General features: G+C 41.1%; 1 protein-coding gene across 2 annotated transcripts in view; it reads right to left on the minus strand.

Moving 5' to 3' along the window:
- The window catches only part of LAMA4 (laminin subunit alpha 4), a 145,951-nt gene that overhangs the window by 38,869 nt on the left and 89,876 nt on the right, over positions 1 to 17,206 (minus strand). For both annotated transcript variants that reach the window (XM_060238312.1, XM_060238307.1), the window contains exons 18-24: positions 11,122 to 11,261; positions 10,023 to 10,196; positions 6,949 to 7,091; positions 5,604 to 5,766; positions 3,942 to 4,069; positions 2,793 to 2,964; positions 1,328 to 1,459 (exon numbers count right to left, since the gene is read on the minus strand). In XM_060238312.1, the coding sequence (XP_060094295.1) occupies positions 1,328 to 1,459; positions 2,793 to 2,964; positions 3,942 to 4,069; positions 5,604 to 5,766; positions 6,949 to 7,091; positions 10,023 to 10,196; positions 11,122 to 11,261 (1,052 nt within the window). The remainder of the gene's footprint in view (positions 1 to 1,327; positions 1,460 to 2,792; positions 2,965 to 3,941; positions 4,070 to 5,603; positions 5,767 to 6,948; positions 7,092 to 10,022; positions 10,197 to 11,121; positions 11,262 to 17,206) is intronic.

Genomic DNA, 17,206 nt, shown 5'->3' on the forward strand with positions numbered 1-17,206 from the left:
GAAAGTTTTAAAGTAAGAACTATGGTGCTAAGTAAAATACAATCGTATTTCAAATTTTTTTTTCAAGAGTTTGTAAAACATGAGAAAGAGAGCATTTATTTATTGTCAACTGTTTATTGAATTTATTTTCAGGAATATCTAGATCAAAAGATAGAAATTATGAAGAATGTAGAAATAATAATAATAATAATAATAATAATAATAATAATAATAATAAATTTTATTTCTACCCCGCCCTCCCCGCAAAGCGGCTCAGGGCGGCTAACAGTGAATAGTATATTAACATAAATAGTAAAACATTAGATTAACATTTAAAATTAAAAATATAAAAACCCGTTAATTCAGTTAAAACACTTAATTTACATTACATTATATATATATATCTGGCAGTAATGGCTATTCTGGCGCTGATGCTGCCAGTTTAAATGGTGTTAAAGATGGCGGTTCTTCATTCATTGCAACTCAGCAGTCCGTATCACTATAGGCGCATCTAAAAAGGGCAGTCTTGCAGGCCCTGCGGAACTGGTCGAGGTTCCGCAGGGCCCGCACCTCCTCCGGGAGCTGGTTCCACAGTGCAGGTGCCGCAACTGAAAAGGCTCGCACCCTGGTGCTTTGGAGCCTGGCCTCTCTCGGCCCAGGGATGGTCATTTTGTTTTTACTTGCTGACCTCAGTGCCCTCTGGGGTTCATACGGGGAGAGACGGTCCCTTAGGTAGGCAGGTCCTCGGCCATATAGGGCTTTAAAGGTAATAACCAACACTTTGTACTGGACTCGGTAGATAACCGGCAGCCAGTGCAGTCCGCGCAGCCCCGGCTGTATGTGCTCCCATTTCGGATAACATAGCTGAGTGATAGAGCACACATTTTTCAGAGTCCCATGTTCAACTCCCACTTAAAGAATCTCTACTTAAAAGAACCTCAGTTTGTAGGGCTCCTGTTTAAGAGCCTGGAAACCTGTTTCACAATATACTTTACTTGACTAGTGAACCAACAGATTGACTTGGTATAAGACAGCTTTATATATTCATTTCACCAAGGGCGTCTCTAGTGATATGATTAAAAGAGCTAATATTTTAAAATATTTATACAGTTGATGTGTGTATCTGTCAGAACAGACTGGTTGTGAAGCTAATCTTTGCCCACCACATCAAAAGTCAATAATTATTGAAAAATTATTTGGTTGTAAACTTCTATTTCATTGTAAATCAAAGCTGATCATATTAGGAGACCTTTATAGATAGAAAGTCATGAGGATTCTTGTGAAAATTTAATTAGAATGCCATGTTATCTTATTGAATTAAATATCTTATTTCTACTTTTATTCTTACCTCATGGAATTTTGCATCATTAATCTGAGCCTTTTTCAAAGAATCTTCTAGAATCACTGGGCCATTGCTAAAGCCGAAGTCGTATTGTAGATATAGGTATCCATTCTGCATCTCTAGGCTGAAGAACATACTCTGCACAAGATAATAGGAAGATTTTACAGAAAGGATTTCTATGTCATATATTTTATATAAATTTTACAAAAAAATTACAAAAAGAAAATTTGTTCATTTGAAATGTCTAGAAAGGACATGCCTGTTCTTAGCCTGCAATTTTTTCTGCAAGGAAAGGAAACATAATTTGCAGAGGACCAGAAAACTGGTAAAGTTTTTTTAAATTCCAAATCGTGCTGTATGTTATTTTTAAATTGTAGGTAGGATTGATTTGTTTTATATAAGAAAAGACTTTTACATGTACTAGTTGTATGGGTTGAGATTGAAGGGAGATCTTGTCTGTTTCAAGATGAGCAGCTGGTGACATTTTTCTTTCCACATAACTAAAGGTCCTACATGTAAATGCAGGGAGGAAACAACATCTAGGAAATGTAGTCTAAAAATTTTCTGACCTCAATGCAGAACTGCAGAATAGAAATGTCTTTCATTAAGTAGCCATTAAATTAAATTAGGGTACAAGTCTCTGAGGACTCTGCCCTGGATAGCTCAGGTTAGACTGATTTTGTCAGATCTTGGAAACAAAACAGGGTGGGACCTGGTTAGTACTTGGATGGGAGACCACCAAGAAAAGTTGCTAAGCAGAGGCATACAATAGCAAACCACCTCTGAAATTTCTTGCTTTGAGAGCCCAATGGGATTGCCATTGAAAGAGAACAGATGACAACAGCAACCAGAAGCTCAGCATGACTGATTGTTGCCTGGAGGGAAGCCTTCCTGGGAAGGCTGTGTCTACTGTTTTGAATTCATGATAAAAGTAGAATAAAAATAAATATACAAAACATTAACAATGGTGATTATTGCATTCCTCTCTATTTCCAAGGTGCCAGTTCATAGGAAGCTCCCCCCACATTTGTTACTTTTCCAAGGAGCTCAAGACAGTGCATTGGTTATCCCATACCACACACAAGGGTGATAGCAACTGGCCTGAGAACACCTAGTGAACTTCATGCTATAACAGCCTTTGAATCCAAGATGCTTTGATCCAACTCCAGTACACTATCTATTACCTATTAGTTGAGATGTAAGTTAGATGTGGATCACATCTCAGCTAATTTTTTATTTCTTAGTATGATTTTATATTAGAGCAACAAACACTCTAATTTACACTACAGAGTCAAATCCATTCAAGATTCAACATTTTTGTCTTTGAATCTATACTTCCAGCTACCTTCAATACACAGTTGTTGAACAGTCTCTTCATAAAAAGTATTTAAAACTACATGTAGAGTTATTTCAGAGCAGATATTCTGTAACTGGAAAATGAACAATGAGGTTAGGATATCTCTTTACTTACTCCATTAACCATCAGGAGCAGAAGTCCATTGTCTGTTGGTGTTCGAACTTCTATATCAAAACGAGTTACCAGACTGAATTTTCCTCTTTTCTCAATGTTCCTCACCAAAGCATAGCCAGAACCATCAAAGAAATAGTTTATGGCGCGACTCTGAGTGAAGGCCAGCTTATCCCTAGCACAATGAAGAAGAGAGGCAACCAAAACTCAGATGCTGAATCAGAAGGCCTATGTGCCCTATCTGGGAGTGAGAATTTCTAGAAGCAACACTTAAAAGGAGACATCAGAAAATTAGGTATATACTGTCAGAGTGATAGCCATGTTAGTTTATTTTAGCAAAATAAAGTAGTACCTTAAACATCCATCCATAGAACATACAGAAATTTACTGTCCACCAGGGCTTTTTTGTAACAGGAACTCCTTTGCATATTAGGCCACACCCCTCTTATGTACTCAGTCTTCCAAGAGCTTACAGGGCTCTTATTACAGGGCCTATTATAAGCTCTTGGAGGACTGGCTACATCAAGGACATGTGGCCAAATATGCAAAGGAGTTCCTGCTACAAAAAAAGCCCTGCCGTTCATCGACATTTACACACCTTGTTGTTGTCTGAATGTTCTGTTGTACAAATTTGTAAGTGTCTGAATTTGTGGAGGCTTTAATACTGTGAGATAATTTTTATATTAAATTTTTTGTGCAGGAAAATTTGGTAAATAGCGTGCAGGGTATTTTTGATGAGAGTTGTGTATGTTATTCATATTATGGGCCAGGATTTGTTCAGTTTCCTTTCATGTTAATTAAACATTCTAAACTCAGGGAAAGGACCAGTGTATAGTAGAAAGAATCTACCTATTACGTATTGGGGAGGCTGTTCTGGCTTAGCATGCATTAAAGATAAGACTGTCAACCAAACAGACCAATGTCTTTGACCTTGGGAGCACTAGATACAAACTGGATGATACTGCATTAAATAACACTTTCTGAAAATGTTTCTAAAATAATGTGTGTGCAATATAAGGTCCAAGGCATGCCTTTTAGGAATGAGGATTACTGAGGTAACAATAGGAGGCAATTCATTCAGTGGAGACTTGGCCAGAGTTAATGAGATATCACAGATCAAACACTACAGCAGACTAATGCAATTCCTCCTACCTGGCACAAGGTACTGATTTGGTGACATTGTAGATATTTTTGAAATTATACAAACTGATGACATCATCATTCAGTGTGGCAAGCTCCAAGCAGCCAATGAAGCCCGGAAGATCCAGGCTAGGGGGAAGCTGTTGAGTAAAGGAAGCCAAAGAAATGTTGTTCAAGTCAATGTCACTAAAGTCAGAGTCACAATCTGAGCCACATCTGCAAAATGGGATTTCCAGGCTAGCCTTGGGATACTCCATGTCATGCAGCAGCTCCATTCATGCTCCCATGACTATAATAATTTCATTACTTTGTCTTTGCTCTCAGTTGCTGATTCTTTCTGCATCATTTGCAAACTCCTTTAAGGCTCTCCACAGCTCTGCCCCAAATATCTCTCTTTATCTATTTTTACTCTTCTTGTTGTTTTTTCTACACTAAGCACATTTGCTGTTAGTTCCCCTTTCTCATTATATTTCCTTCATATCTTTAGGATACTTTCCCTCATGCCTGAAACAGTTTCCTTCTCAGTCTGTCATTGCTCTTTCTACCTCTTTTAAATTTCTGCTCATTTTTCTTTTATGAAATATGTTCTGAACCATGTGCTGTCTTTTTACCAGCTAATTCCCTCACTCCCTTGCAATCTGGCTATTCCTTTATCAAATCTCCCTCCATCCTTGTCTTGCTTACAGTTCTTAGAGCCTAGTCTGATCCAGTGAAGGTTACATGCCCAGAGTTGGACTAATTGAAGAAGTTTTAGTGTTTGCTAATTACCTTTCTCCTCCTAGTGGGTGATTAGTGTTGTGAGAGGGAACAAAATAGATCACTTGTTAGGTAGCAATATTGTTGCCAACTTCCAGGTGGGACTTGGAGATTTCCCAAAATCACACCTGATCTCCAGACTAAAGAGATTCTCAAGAGAAAATGGCTGCTTTTGAGGGTGTGCCCCTTGTCACTGTACCTCACTGACTTCCCTCCCCTCTCCAAATCCCACCTTCCCCAGGCTTCATCCCCAAATCTCCAGTAATTTCTCAACTTGCAGTTGGAAACCCCAAGTAGCAAGGATGAATATTTTCTCTGCAATAGAACCAAACCAGCTTCAAATTGGGAGTAGGGGGTTGAGCAAACCAATTTCCAATCTCCATGAATTATCACATCTTCCTGAAGAAGGGAACAAAGCATGATCTTCCTTTAAGGCCCATTGTTGTGGAGGAAGAAAAAGGAATGCAGAAAAGCTGGACTCTACTCCATTAAGTATTTGTCCCAGCATGAAATGGGAGATTACCCTGGAAGCCTCTGTGACATCAGAGAGGCTTTTGAGGCGGTCTCCCATTTTTGGTGCAAAAGCATCTATATCAGGCTTGCCCACCACTGCACCAACACGATGCTACTCCTGACTGAACCCTTTGCAATGATTGCATATTATATAAACACAGAAAACACATTTTTTTCATTCCATTTAAATGCTTCTTTATCAGAGTGATTCTGAGCTACCTGAAGTGATTTTAAACCAATTTAGTAGGATTTTTGCCCTTGGAGTTGTCTATTATAGTTCTCTTCACAGAGTTAATTTCCAAATAAGTATGTTTGGATAAAGCTGCAGGCTTAATGAAGGCCAGAAAAAAATAGAGTTTTCCTATATTAAAACTAGAGCCACATAAGAACACTTATTTTTCCTACCTTAAAATTAGGAGGCACTCCTCCAACATAAAAAACTGTATTTTTTGGCTCCAGATCCAACAATGAGTCATCACCAGGAACCTCTCCTTTTTTGATGAATTTTTCCTCAGCAGTGCTGCTGGGACTTGGTACAGTCAGAAACACTTTCCCATGCTTTCCGATCCTAATGAACAACAGCACGATTAAAACAAAACAAATCAGGATCCATGGTCATACCTTCAGCTGAATTATTAAATACAAAAGATTGATTAGACAATTTTTAATATTTTAAAGACTTTATTTTTATACCAGCACCCCCCCCCCCCCATCTATAGGAACAACTAAACTTCAGACTCAAACAAATGTTCTTTCACTCTTTCTTTGAAAACAACAGCCTTTCCATGGGCTTGATAAATTAGGGCCAAACTGGAAACGACAGGGTGTTCCATGTGTATTTAATCACATTTTGGTAATATATAAAGGGGAGGATTTTGAATAATGGCATAAAAATAAAGGGGGAGGTTTTGTGGATCTATTTTTAAAACTTTAAAAATTGAGTATAAATATGATGGGCTACAGCTTGCTCTCCCCCTCCTAATTTGCTTGAGACAATTTTATCCCAGCTGGGTTTGTTTCTGATGCTGGAACCAGATTGGGATAAAAAGGCTACAAACAATAAAGTGTAGAAAGGCAAGTCAGATAAAAGGGAAGAATAGACCCATCCACTTGTGCTTTATATGAGAATGGCTAGACATGTAAGTACATGTGGATCCTTGTATCTTCTAGTTTGGTTTTTAGTCTACAATAATAACTCTAGAGCTCAGTTCTCTGTCTGAGGTGTTTTACAGCACTCTACAAAAAAGAAAAACGTTTATAGAACATTGTATAATGTCTCGTTTCACCACAAGAGATGCCTAAGTGCACATCAGATACTCTACTGCATCTGTGTATGTCAAGGGATGATGGGTAGCGATGAAGTAGCTTCCGAGTAATGGTAGGGTTACTTGGTATGCAGCTTGAAAACCAATGCAAATTGTGCCTGATAACCTCCATTTCAGATTTCTTTTTGCAATGGATTTTAATAACTTGACAGCATTTATCAATTTTAAGCATATGTAGTGATCAGAGAAAGGAACAGTCAGTTCTAATTTCACGGGTGCCCCTCCAAACCAATCTAGGTCCCTGCTCCCCTTATATATAAACAGAGTGAAATTCTGAAGATTAATTACTTCACCTTTTTGTTTCAAAAGTGTGATTACCATCTTTAACCACAATGCAATGTCAGCAAATTATCCATTGTGTTTCCTTCTGACTTTACTCAGCCAATCTGATTTGTAAGCAATGAAGCAAATGTTGGGCACTTTACCTCTCTATTTTAACAAGGCTGAAGTAGGCAGGCCAAGTGCTGACAGGTTTGGAGTCCAGAGGTATCTCAACATCATTTCCACCCAAATTGTAAATGTACACCAAGTTATCATTCTTAATTGCAAGACCCAGATAATTTTTAGTCTGAAGAAGAAATACACAATCTTCAGGGGTCAGAAAACATTAAAGAAAAACCAACAGACATAGAACAATTCATAATTAATATATAATTTTCAGTTATGCATTAAAAATCTAAAATTATGCATTAAAATCTAAAAAAAGCATGAATTGCAAGAAAAATTCAATGAATTTAATGACTGCCAGTGTGGTGTAGTGGTTAATGACTGCCAGTGTGGTGTAGTGGTCTGTCCCCACCTCTTGAGAACCACCACAATAGCATGAATCTTTGGGTACTGTAGTGTCTGGAACTGTTCCGGAGCCCAGCCACTATGATAGCTTTCTAGCAGCCTTTGTCCAGATGTGATCAACTCATGCACTCACACTTGTAGAACTTTTACAGACTTTATTGCAATCCCAAGGCATTTACAGAGTACTCATTGTGCCCTGTCTTCCGTTGGGACATACATGCTGAAATGACTCTTACAAGTTATGGATGCGAGGTGAAAAGACAGACACATCCCCTTGGGTCACCATGTTGAGCAAATAGCTTAACAAAGGATTGTAAAACAGACAGGAAAAGGACAATAAACTTTCCCGGGTCCGCAGAGGGGGCTGGAACCTTCCACAATTAGCCAATTAGGGGGAACTATATAATCCCACCTGACCTACAGCATCTAAAGAACTACAAATCCCATAATTCCATGCATTTAAAGGTACAGAATTCCCTTCTTCTTACTGAATTAATTACCTGCCTTCTAGTGCAGGCAGAACAGGAACTGTACTATGAAATGGTAAGAACAACCCCATGAAATTTAAGCTGCAATGGTATTGCAGAATTTGGCTGCACATCTAAATGCAGGAATTTTTGCACCATCCTTTGTGTAAAAGTAAACTGTTTTGCAAACAGGCACTTGATGTTGTTTTAAATAAAGTATTTATAGATTTAACCTTGGCTATTGATTGGTCTTTAAACTTAGACCAGGTAAGCACAAAACTGGGAGGAATTCTAAATAAGGAATGTCTAGATGCAGCGGCATCACTAGGGCGGGGCCAAGGGGGCCATCGGCCCCCCCAGAGCATTCTCATTGGCCCCAGGCACTGACCCATGACCCCCCCCCCAACAGGAAGGGACTGGCCCTGGGACTAGAACGCTGCTGCTGTGTGGGCTGGCCGGGATTCTGAAACTGGGGCCGCACTGCCGCCTCTACCACAAGGGGATCAGCATTCTGTTCAGCGGGGGTGAGTGGGCGGGCTGGCTGAGCTTCCCAGCTCACGCTGCCGCCGAGTTGCTTGCTTTCTGTGCATGGGGGGGGGGCTGGGCTTCCAAAACTCCAACGGTGCCTCTGCTGAGTGAGTCCTGCCTGTTTTCTGTGTGCCTGGGGGGTGGGGGGGCGGAGGGGCTTCCCAAACCGGTGCCGTGTTGCTGAGTTGCTTACTTTCTGTGCATGGGGGGGGGGGCTTCCAAAACTCCAACGGGGTTGGATTACGGGGGCTGGTCATGTGACCAGAGGGTGGATGAGGGAGGGGCCATGTGAAGTGGGCGGGGTTGTGTGCAGAGGGGGTGACGCAGCCCTCCAAAAGGGGTGATGCCCAATGGGGGAGGTGACTTGAATCAGTTACACCCCAGGGTGCAACCCACCCTAGTGACGCCTCTGTCTAGATGTACTGTGAATACTGTTCCTAAGCAAGCAGCTGATGAAAGAAGAAATGTGGCACATATCATATTCCTGGGGCTGCTGGGCCCACCCTGGAAACACCTGTACTCATTCACTCTAAACCTATCTTACCACTCCAAGGATAATGAGCTCCAAAAAAAATAAATCAATCAGTTTTCAAGTTTTTACATGATGCTGACTGCTGCTTGCGTCTCCCTTATCATTAAGGAAACATTCCTAGAGCAATTTTACACTTAAAACATTTAAAATTAATGTGGTAAGATAAGATGTTAATATTCATGCAGTGTTGTTTTTTTTTTTAAAAAATAAAAAGACAGGCCTCATAAGCACAGGGAGCAAAAAAGGGCAAGACTGATGGCTGAGGCAGTATTCAATTGGCTGAAATGCACAGCTGTCATTTCAGGTGTGACTCATTGATTGAGTGATGCACTATGAGCATCTTTTCATATTACATTTCGCTTCACCAGAAGGGCATCTGATTTTATGTTTCTTGACAGACAGCTCCACAAGAAACAAGTTACATTCTCCTTTAAAGTTTCTTTCAGTGATTGCTCACAATAATTTTTTTTAGAAAAGAAAAAGGAAAGAAAAATGAGGCTGTTTTAGTCAACATGTGAATAAGAGCTCTTAATTTTGAAGATCTTTGACTCGGAGCCCTTGATATCTGCATTGCTAAGAAATCAATGATGATTAAACCTTGAAAGCTAAAATATAGCAATTGCATCAGTACATTCAAAGTCAGTGGAGAGTTGATTGGACTTGTGACTATATCAAGGAAGCTCAGTATTGCTATGCATCAAGTGACATAATTTGCTGTTTGAACTGCATATGCAGTGGAAAAAATAGTAAAGAGAGTGGAAAGAAGGGTCAAATATGATTGTAGGATGTTTGAAATTGTCTCATCTCTACTACAAAACAAATGACTTACTAGGAAATCAACCAGTTTTGTTTCACAAATGGTGTTGAAAAAACCCTGCCATTTGTAAAACAACTGTTATTTCCAAAAGCGTATTTCTACGAATAGGGTTGCCAGTTTCTGGTTGGGAAATTTTTTAGAGATTTGGGGGGGGTAGAATCTGAGGAGAGTAGGGTTTGGGGGAGGGAAGGAACTTCAGTGTGGTATAATGCCATTGAGTCCACCCTCCAAAGCAGTCTTTTTCTCCAGAGAATTTATTTCTGTCACCTGAAGATTCAGTTGTAATGCCCAGGAGGTCTCCAGCAACTACCTGGAGGTTGGCAATCCTATCTATGAGCAAAATCAAACAAACTATTATCTTACATTTTTACTTCCCAAATACAGAATAAACCTGTCCTGAGGTGCTGCCCGCTCTGGGTTGTCCTTTTGAAGCATCATATATAAACTCAAGGATGTAAAAGCCTTTAAGTCTTCCATGTTTGTTTGTGGATTGACTTCGACAGCTGATTGACCTTCAAATGACATTGAAACTTGCACCTGAGGATGACACATGTAAAACTGGATGTTATGCTCATCTCTGCAGAGAAAAATTAGCAGTAATTTGCAAAGAACGCAGGCAACAGTTACCTATAGTAATAGCAATGACTGAACTTCCATTGAACACATTTGGTCATATTCTCTCAGGTCTGTTCAAGCTGTGAACAGACCAAACAGAGCCCACCAGCAATGTATGCTGGGCTGCTAGACATTAAAAAAAAATTATTTTGTATTTTTGCCTGCGTCAGACTGCAAATACAAGTTACTGTGCCATGAAATATAATACTAGGTAGACAAGCTGCTTTTATCTTGATGGGTCACATGTTGTACATGCATGGTGAAGTTTGTAAAGGATTTTTTGTTGTTGTTCTAATGAAACTGTAGTTTACACTTCACTTTTATTCAGTTCGTAGGGGATTAAGTAGATGCTAACCACCACCACCACCACCACCACCACCACCACCACCACCACCACCACCACCACCACCACCACCACCACCACCACCACATCACCACCAACAAAAAAGCAAGATGCAAAATCTTTTAAAAGTTGAGCATATAATGCTAGGTACACTTTTATTATTTACTTGTTCATTCTTCATTTTTATGAATATGCTTAATAAACAGTTATTATCTTGCTATTTATAGAGTAAATGTTAGCATAAAATCGGTGTCATTCTGCAGTTGGGATGCAGCATTTCAGTGCATAGTGTCCAGTTCTTGGGATCCTCTAGTATGAAATGCATTGCTTAATACTGACTGAGTTAGAAATGCTGCCTAAATGGAGCTGTTAAGATGATGTGCTAACAGTGCAATACTAAACAGTTACCCCCTTGTGAGCCACCTGAATTCAACAGTGGGATATAGCCCTGTTTAGGACAGCATCATAAGGCTATCTGTTACAATTCTCCTCCAGCACCTTTACCTTGTTTGCTACACTCCTTGTCTGTGCAATGAGCTCCCTGATCCTCTGAATGCTGGCTGAGACATTGTTTGCCGGCCACTTTTGCTCCACTGTACGTAGCTTATCCAGAAGTTGTGGGACAACTTCTGTGAGAGTCTTCACTATAGTTGAGAAAGAAAGAGGGTTAGTATGGGTTGCTTGGTATCAACACTGCAGACAAAGTAACAATAATAACATTTTGATACAAGCTGTTATGCACATTCTCATAAATATAAGAAAATATTATCTGTAATACACAGGGAAAAGGCACTGTTAACTGTGAAGCATTATTAATCGCATAGTTCATTAAAAAAATTAATCACTTTGTTTATTTATTAGACTTGTGTAATGGACTGGTAGGTTAAGTTCCGCCCCTCCCTAAGAGTGACCAATAGGCACTGATGGAATGTTAGTGAAAGTCAGTGGAAAACAGCAGTTAAGAGAGGGGATTACAGCAGTTAGGGAGGTAGGGAGCTGAGTGAAGCTGGGGAGAAGGGCTGCTTAAAACTTCTTTTAAAAAAAGTAAATTTGAAACAAAAGATCTCAAATGCTGGAGTAGGGAATAGCAATAGAGTATTCATAAGAAGGTTCCAGCATGATGTTGTGATTACAGCCTCAGACTAGAATCTGGGTGAGCCAAGTTCGAATCTCCACTCTGCCATGGCAGCTAGCTGGCTGGCTTTGGGCCAGTCATACACTCTTAGCCCAACCTACCTCACAGGGCTGTTGTGAGGATAAAATAGAGAATACAAGAATGATGTAAGCTGCTGTGAGTCTTCATTGATGAAAAAGCAGGATATAAATGAAGCAAATAATATCACAAATTCCAATGAAGCTACAATAGTAAAAGTACAGTAAAAATATAAAAAAGCAGCAAGACTTCAAAAATGAAACATTTTCAGTTGAGTATCCAGGAGTAAAAAAGCTCAGATGTAGTTGCACACATTAGGTTGGATACAGCAATCCATCAGTGAAAGAAATCGATGGCTGCAGAACTTTTCTGCCTTCTTTTGTCTCCGAGAAGTCCTTTCTGACCCTAGGACAATTGATTCCTATGGTTGTGAGAGTACATGGAGTAATGGCCACAGGTATCAGGGAGCTGCAGTGAGGAAGGGGAAGGAGGCGAAATTGCCTTTCTTGCCTATTTTAATGGAAGAGAAAGGAGGAAGAGTTTTCACCTTTTCAGAGCAGCTCTCCCCCAACACATGAGACATTTAGTCCCCATGGTCTTGCAGACTTAGGAACCAAGTTTCCTGGGGTCAGAAGGGACTGCTGGAAGGAGGGCAAAGAACAGAAGATCTGTGATGCATGAGCAGATCACTGAGTTTAAACTTGTGATTAGTACATGGTCATATTTATACTCAGACCATAGTTATGGGTTTGAATAATGGGTTTAGGCATAATTGAGTGCCTAAACAATATGCCTGGGAGTGAATCACTTGCATGCTGTCTGGCTTTTTGGAAGAAGAGTCGAAGTTCAAATGCAACACATTACAGAATAGTAATAAGCATCATCAGGAAAGATAGCAATACCAACAATACTTCACTGAAGTGAATTTCTCTCACTTTCACAGATAGAGATATACAAACATGTACTTCTGTGCTACTTACAAAGTCCCTGTCTTTCCACATGTTCTGACAAGGACCTTATGGACTTGTTCCAAAAGATAAATAATAGCCTTTTTGAAAGGTCATTTTAAAGGTATTTGTACTGCTGCTGCTATAATAAATTGCCCGTCTCATGGCATTTTATCATTCAGAAAAGTTCTCTAGTTTTTTTAAAAAAAAACATATTGAAGAGAAGAGATTCATGTCATGGAAGAAGGGAAGGAAGACGAACACATGGGCATGGACGCTTGGCTTCTTCTTGTCATGAATAAACTGCCATTGACATAACATCCATAAATGCTTGTTAACAAATCCATATAAAGAATATCAGACTTTGAGATGATAGAATTCCAAATTCTGTTGAAGCTGTGGGAATGCTTAGAGTGTTGAAAATGGGTGATGGGGCCATAAATGGCTGCCACGTAGTTACAAAATGGGGGTGAATCACAAACTGTTAAGGAATTTTTAAGCCAAGCTTCTTTCTGCAACGGAGGTAAGATGTTCACAGATAGCCATTGGGTTCTTCTCAAGAACCTCCTGCTCCAGGGAGTTGTGATGATGAAATGCAAGACAGGCTTTTTGCTTTGGGGAAGAAGCAAATGGGCACCAGCAAAGACACATGTCAGTACCAATGTTCCCTCTAAGCTGTAGAGTCTTGTGAGCAAAAATTCTACTTTGTGAGCTACTGGCATTAAAATTATGAGCTACTGCATAAATTAGTGTGCTCTGGGGTCATCCTTCCTGAGCTAAGACAAGAATGTGTGAGCTGGATGCTAAAAATCTGTGAGCTAGTTCACGCTAACTCTGCTTTGAGGGAACACTGGTCACTACCATTGTACCCAGGGATGTCTTGTTGGTGATAACTTCTGTAAAACAGATGTAAAAATGGGCCCTATAGGGTTATTTTTTAATATTTTTATTTACTATATTTATTTACTTTCTCAGTGAGATTCAAATGGATTACACTGTGCAAATCAATACAATCTATATGATGAGACTTCTAATAAACCATGCATTAGGACCAGGATTACTGAAATCTGAACAAGCATTAGGTGTAAAGCCCTTTATGGTCAGGGACCTCTTTACCTGCGGGACCGCCTTTCCCCATATATCCCCCAGAGAGCATTGCATTCAGGGACAAAAAATCTGCTGTCCACCCCTGGACCAAAGGAGGCCAGGTTGTGTTTGACACGAGCCAGGGCCTTCTTGGTGGCAGCACCAGAGTTATGGAACGCTCTCTCAGAGGCCATAAGGGCCCTGTGGGACCTTCCTACATTCCGCAGGGCCTGTAAGACCAAATTGTTTTGACAGGCCTTCGATGCTTAAACTGAGAGAGAGCTGCCACTGGACATCAGCTAGAGTTTCCGGTGACCAACCGTCTGAAAAACAGAGCCGCCAACATAGTAATGGTACAGCACTGTGAAATAATTTTAAAATTTTAATTGTATTAATGTTTTATAGATTTTGACTTATTGTTTTAAATCGTGTAAACGAATGTTGTGAGCTGCCCTGAGTCCGCTTGTGGAGAGGGCGGGATAAAAGTTTAATGTAAATAAATAAATAAATAATAAATAAATATAACAGTATGCAGACACAATGCAGAAGAATGGCCTGCTTATGACTCAGTGTTTAAAAATGTTATCATGCTTTCTTAGTTTTCTTGCTATGCCCACTGGGGCTAATTCATTGCATAGGAGGAAAACTGGGTTTGTAACTGAATATATGTCCAACAGAGAACCAAACCCAATCCTGGCTCTATAACATACATCTCACCCTAAAAAAGTAAATGTATGAAAGAGCCATACCTTTGGTTGAGGCTGCGGGCGTCCTTATTCCATCTGCTGATTCCATCACTTTGGCCTCCCTTGCTGTGATACTATTCTGTTTTATTATTACCATCTGACTAGTATACTCTTGAGCCAATAGCTGTTTTAATCTGTAGAATGTGCCCTTGTCACCTATGCTGTATTTCATTGTTTCTTGGTTTCCTTGGTTTTATTGTACTGTTTTTGGTTTTAACCTGTTATTTAAATCTATGTTGTGTTCTGGCCTGAGCCTATTTACGGGAAAGGGCAGAATACAAACTTACAAAAAAACATAATAGATATAATAAAAGCTCAACATGTTGGCTCAGTCCTCAATTTTTATTGGAAGTTGTGGCAACCACAATTGGCCTTGCACTCTGTCTGTCACCACTCCCCCGTGTCTTGGGTAGCCTTGCTGTGACCCACCTACTGCCAGCCCTGTCAGGCCAGAACCCCACCAGAAGGCCAGTGACCTTTGAGCGAGATAGTTCTCTCTTGAGAGGTTCTCCTGAAGCCTTACTGATTACTACTGCCTCTCCTCAGGTTAGGCTTGCCAATCCCCAGGTCCCAGAGGGGGTTCTTCCGCTTTCCCAGGCTCCTTCCTGCCCCCAGTCATCTGGCCGATGGGGGGGAAGCCCCGCCCCCAGAGGACCATGTGCCTTTTTACCTCCGGAGGCTTCAGTCTCCGATTGAAAGGCTTCCTCTTGAGATGGTGTGTCTGTGTTACTTTGAAGAAGTTGGCAGCAACTTGTGAGTAGAGAGGCCGATCCCTCGCTTCAGAGTCGCCAGAAACGGGGTGGGGGGGGGGGAGGAAAACCTCTGCTGAGCACTTCATTATTCCCTATGTGGAGATCGTTTCTCATAGGGTATAATGGGGAATTGATCTGGAGGTTTCGGGGGCTCTGGGGGAGCTGTTTTTTGAGGTAGAGGCACCAAAGTTTCAGTATAGTATCTAGTGCCTCTCCCCAAAGTACACCCCAAGTTTCAAAATGATTGGACCAGGGGATCCAATTCTATGAGCCCCAAAAGAAGGTGCCCCTATCCTTCATTATTTCCTATGGAAGGAAGACATTTAAAAAGGTGTGCTGTCCCTTTAAATGTGATGGCCAGAACTCCCTTGGAGTATAATTATGCTTGTCACACCCTTGTTCCTGGCTCTGCCCCCAATGTCTCCTGGCTCCACCCCCAAAGTCTCCTGGCTCCAACCCCAAAGTCCCCAGATATTTCTTGAATTGGACTTTGCAACCCTACCTCAGGGCCTGTTGTAAGAAGTCTGGGACAGTCTATCTCTCTCCTCCCCATATGCACAAACAACACTGCTGCAAAGCTAACAGTGAAGCAAACAGTAAACTGTGAGAGACATGTTCCTCTGCCCTGCCTACTCAGGCCCAGGAATGTTAAAAGTCTTAACTCAGAGACAGCCAACTCTTCTCTGTGTCCTCTATGTTAACCAGCCTTGGAAAGGGCTGCAGAGCTACTGTGACCTCACAAAAGGCATACCAGCACATGCAGCCTCCAAAGACCCCACAAACAGCCAGGGAGGCAAGGCCCCACTGGAAAGTGCTAGCCAGAGGCTGTTGCTAGGCAACCCAGGCTGCTTTTCTCAGTAAAGGGAGAGGCCTCAGGTGAATAGAATAGCATGCAGTCCACAGTTATTTTCTTCAGGATAGGGAGAGAAATCTGTTGTCTAGAATTCAGTTCGGATCCCAGGAGATCTTCAGACTCCACCTGGAGGTTGGCTACCCTAGGCCCAGTTACTTGGTCCTGTTCAACAGCAGTCCCTCTATTACAGCCATGGTGAATTAGCAGCTCATGAAATGGGAAATTCCTGGAGATTTGGTGGGTGGGGCCTGGAGAAGCTGAGTTTGAGAAAGGATGGGACCTCAGACAGGTACCATGGCATAGAATTCATGGTACATTAGCCATTTCTGCCTGGAGAAACATTGTTGCCGATCTCCAGGTGAGGGCTGTGTCATTATACCCTGCTGAGGTCGCTTGCTTCCTGTTTTTGTCCCCATTGTGGAGAAAGATTGTACTTTTACTAGGTAGATGCTACAGGGAGGGGTAGAAGATGGAAAACTAAAATCAGATCCATCCCCCTACAGAAAATACCTGTCTTGAGGTGCATACTCTATAACACGACCATGCCAGGGAAAAAAAAATCATGACACAAGCTCATGCTGATGCTAAACACCACAAGGTTGGATATGACAGGAAAAGGTGGCAACAATGCACTGCAAACAAAAGGAATGATGTGCTTCAGTGTCTGTGTGACCGTCATCAAGCTCCCCTTGCACCCCCCATTATTCTTCCTTCTAGGTATTCTGGACCTGTTTCAGGGCTTTGAGCCACCACAGACACAGGGACACACACACTGACTGATTTTGCACTCACCTTACGCCACTCTCACATTCGTTTTCTCAGCATGGCTTCCTCCGATTTCACACTATCTGCCCTGGGGCTGCAGCAAGCGTCAGCATTTTTGCGCAGCAAACAGAAACTGGTTTTTAATGGTTTCTGTTTGCTGCATGAAAATGCTGACTTCTGATAGTGTGAAATCGCAAGGAAACCGCACTGAGAAGACAAACGTGAGAGAGGAGTTAGGTGAGTGCGAAATTGGTCACACGCACATATGCCGGGGGTGGGGATGGAAA

This window comes from Heteronotia binoei, chromosome 1 (genome assembly GCF_032191835.1).
Source record: "Heteronotia binoei isolate CCM8104 ecotype False Entrance Well chromosome 1, APGP_CSIRO_Hbin_v1, whole genome shotgun sequence".
Taxonomy (NCBI): Eukaryota; Metazoa; Chordata; class Lepidosauria; order Squamata; family Gekkonidae; genus Heteronotia; species Heteronotia binoei.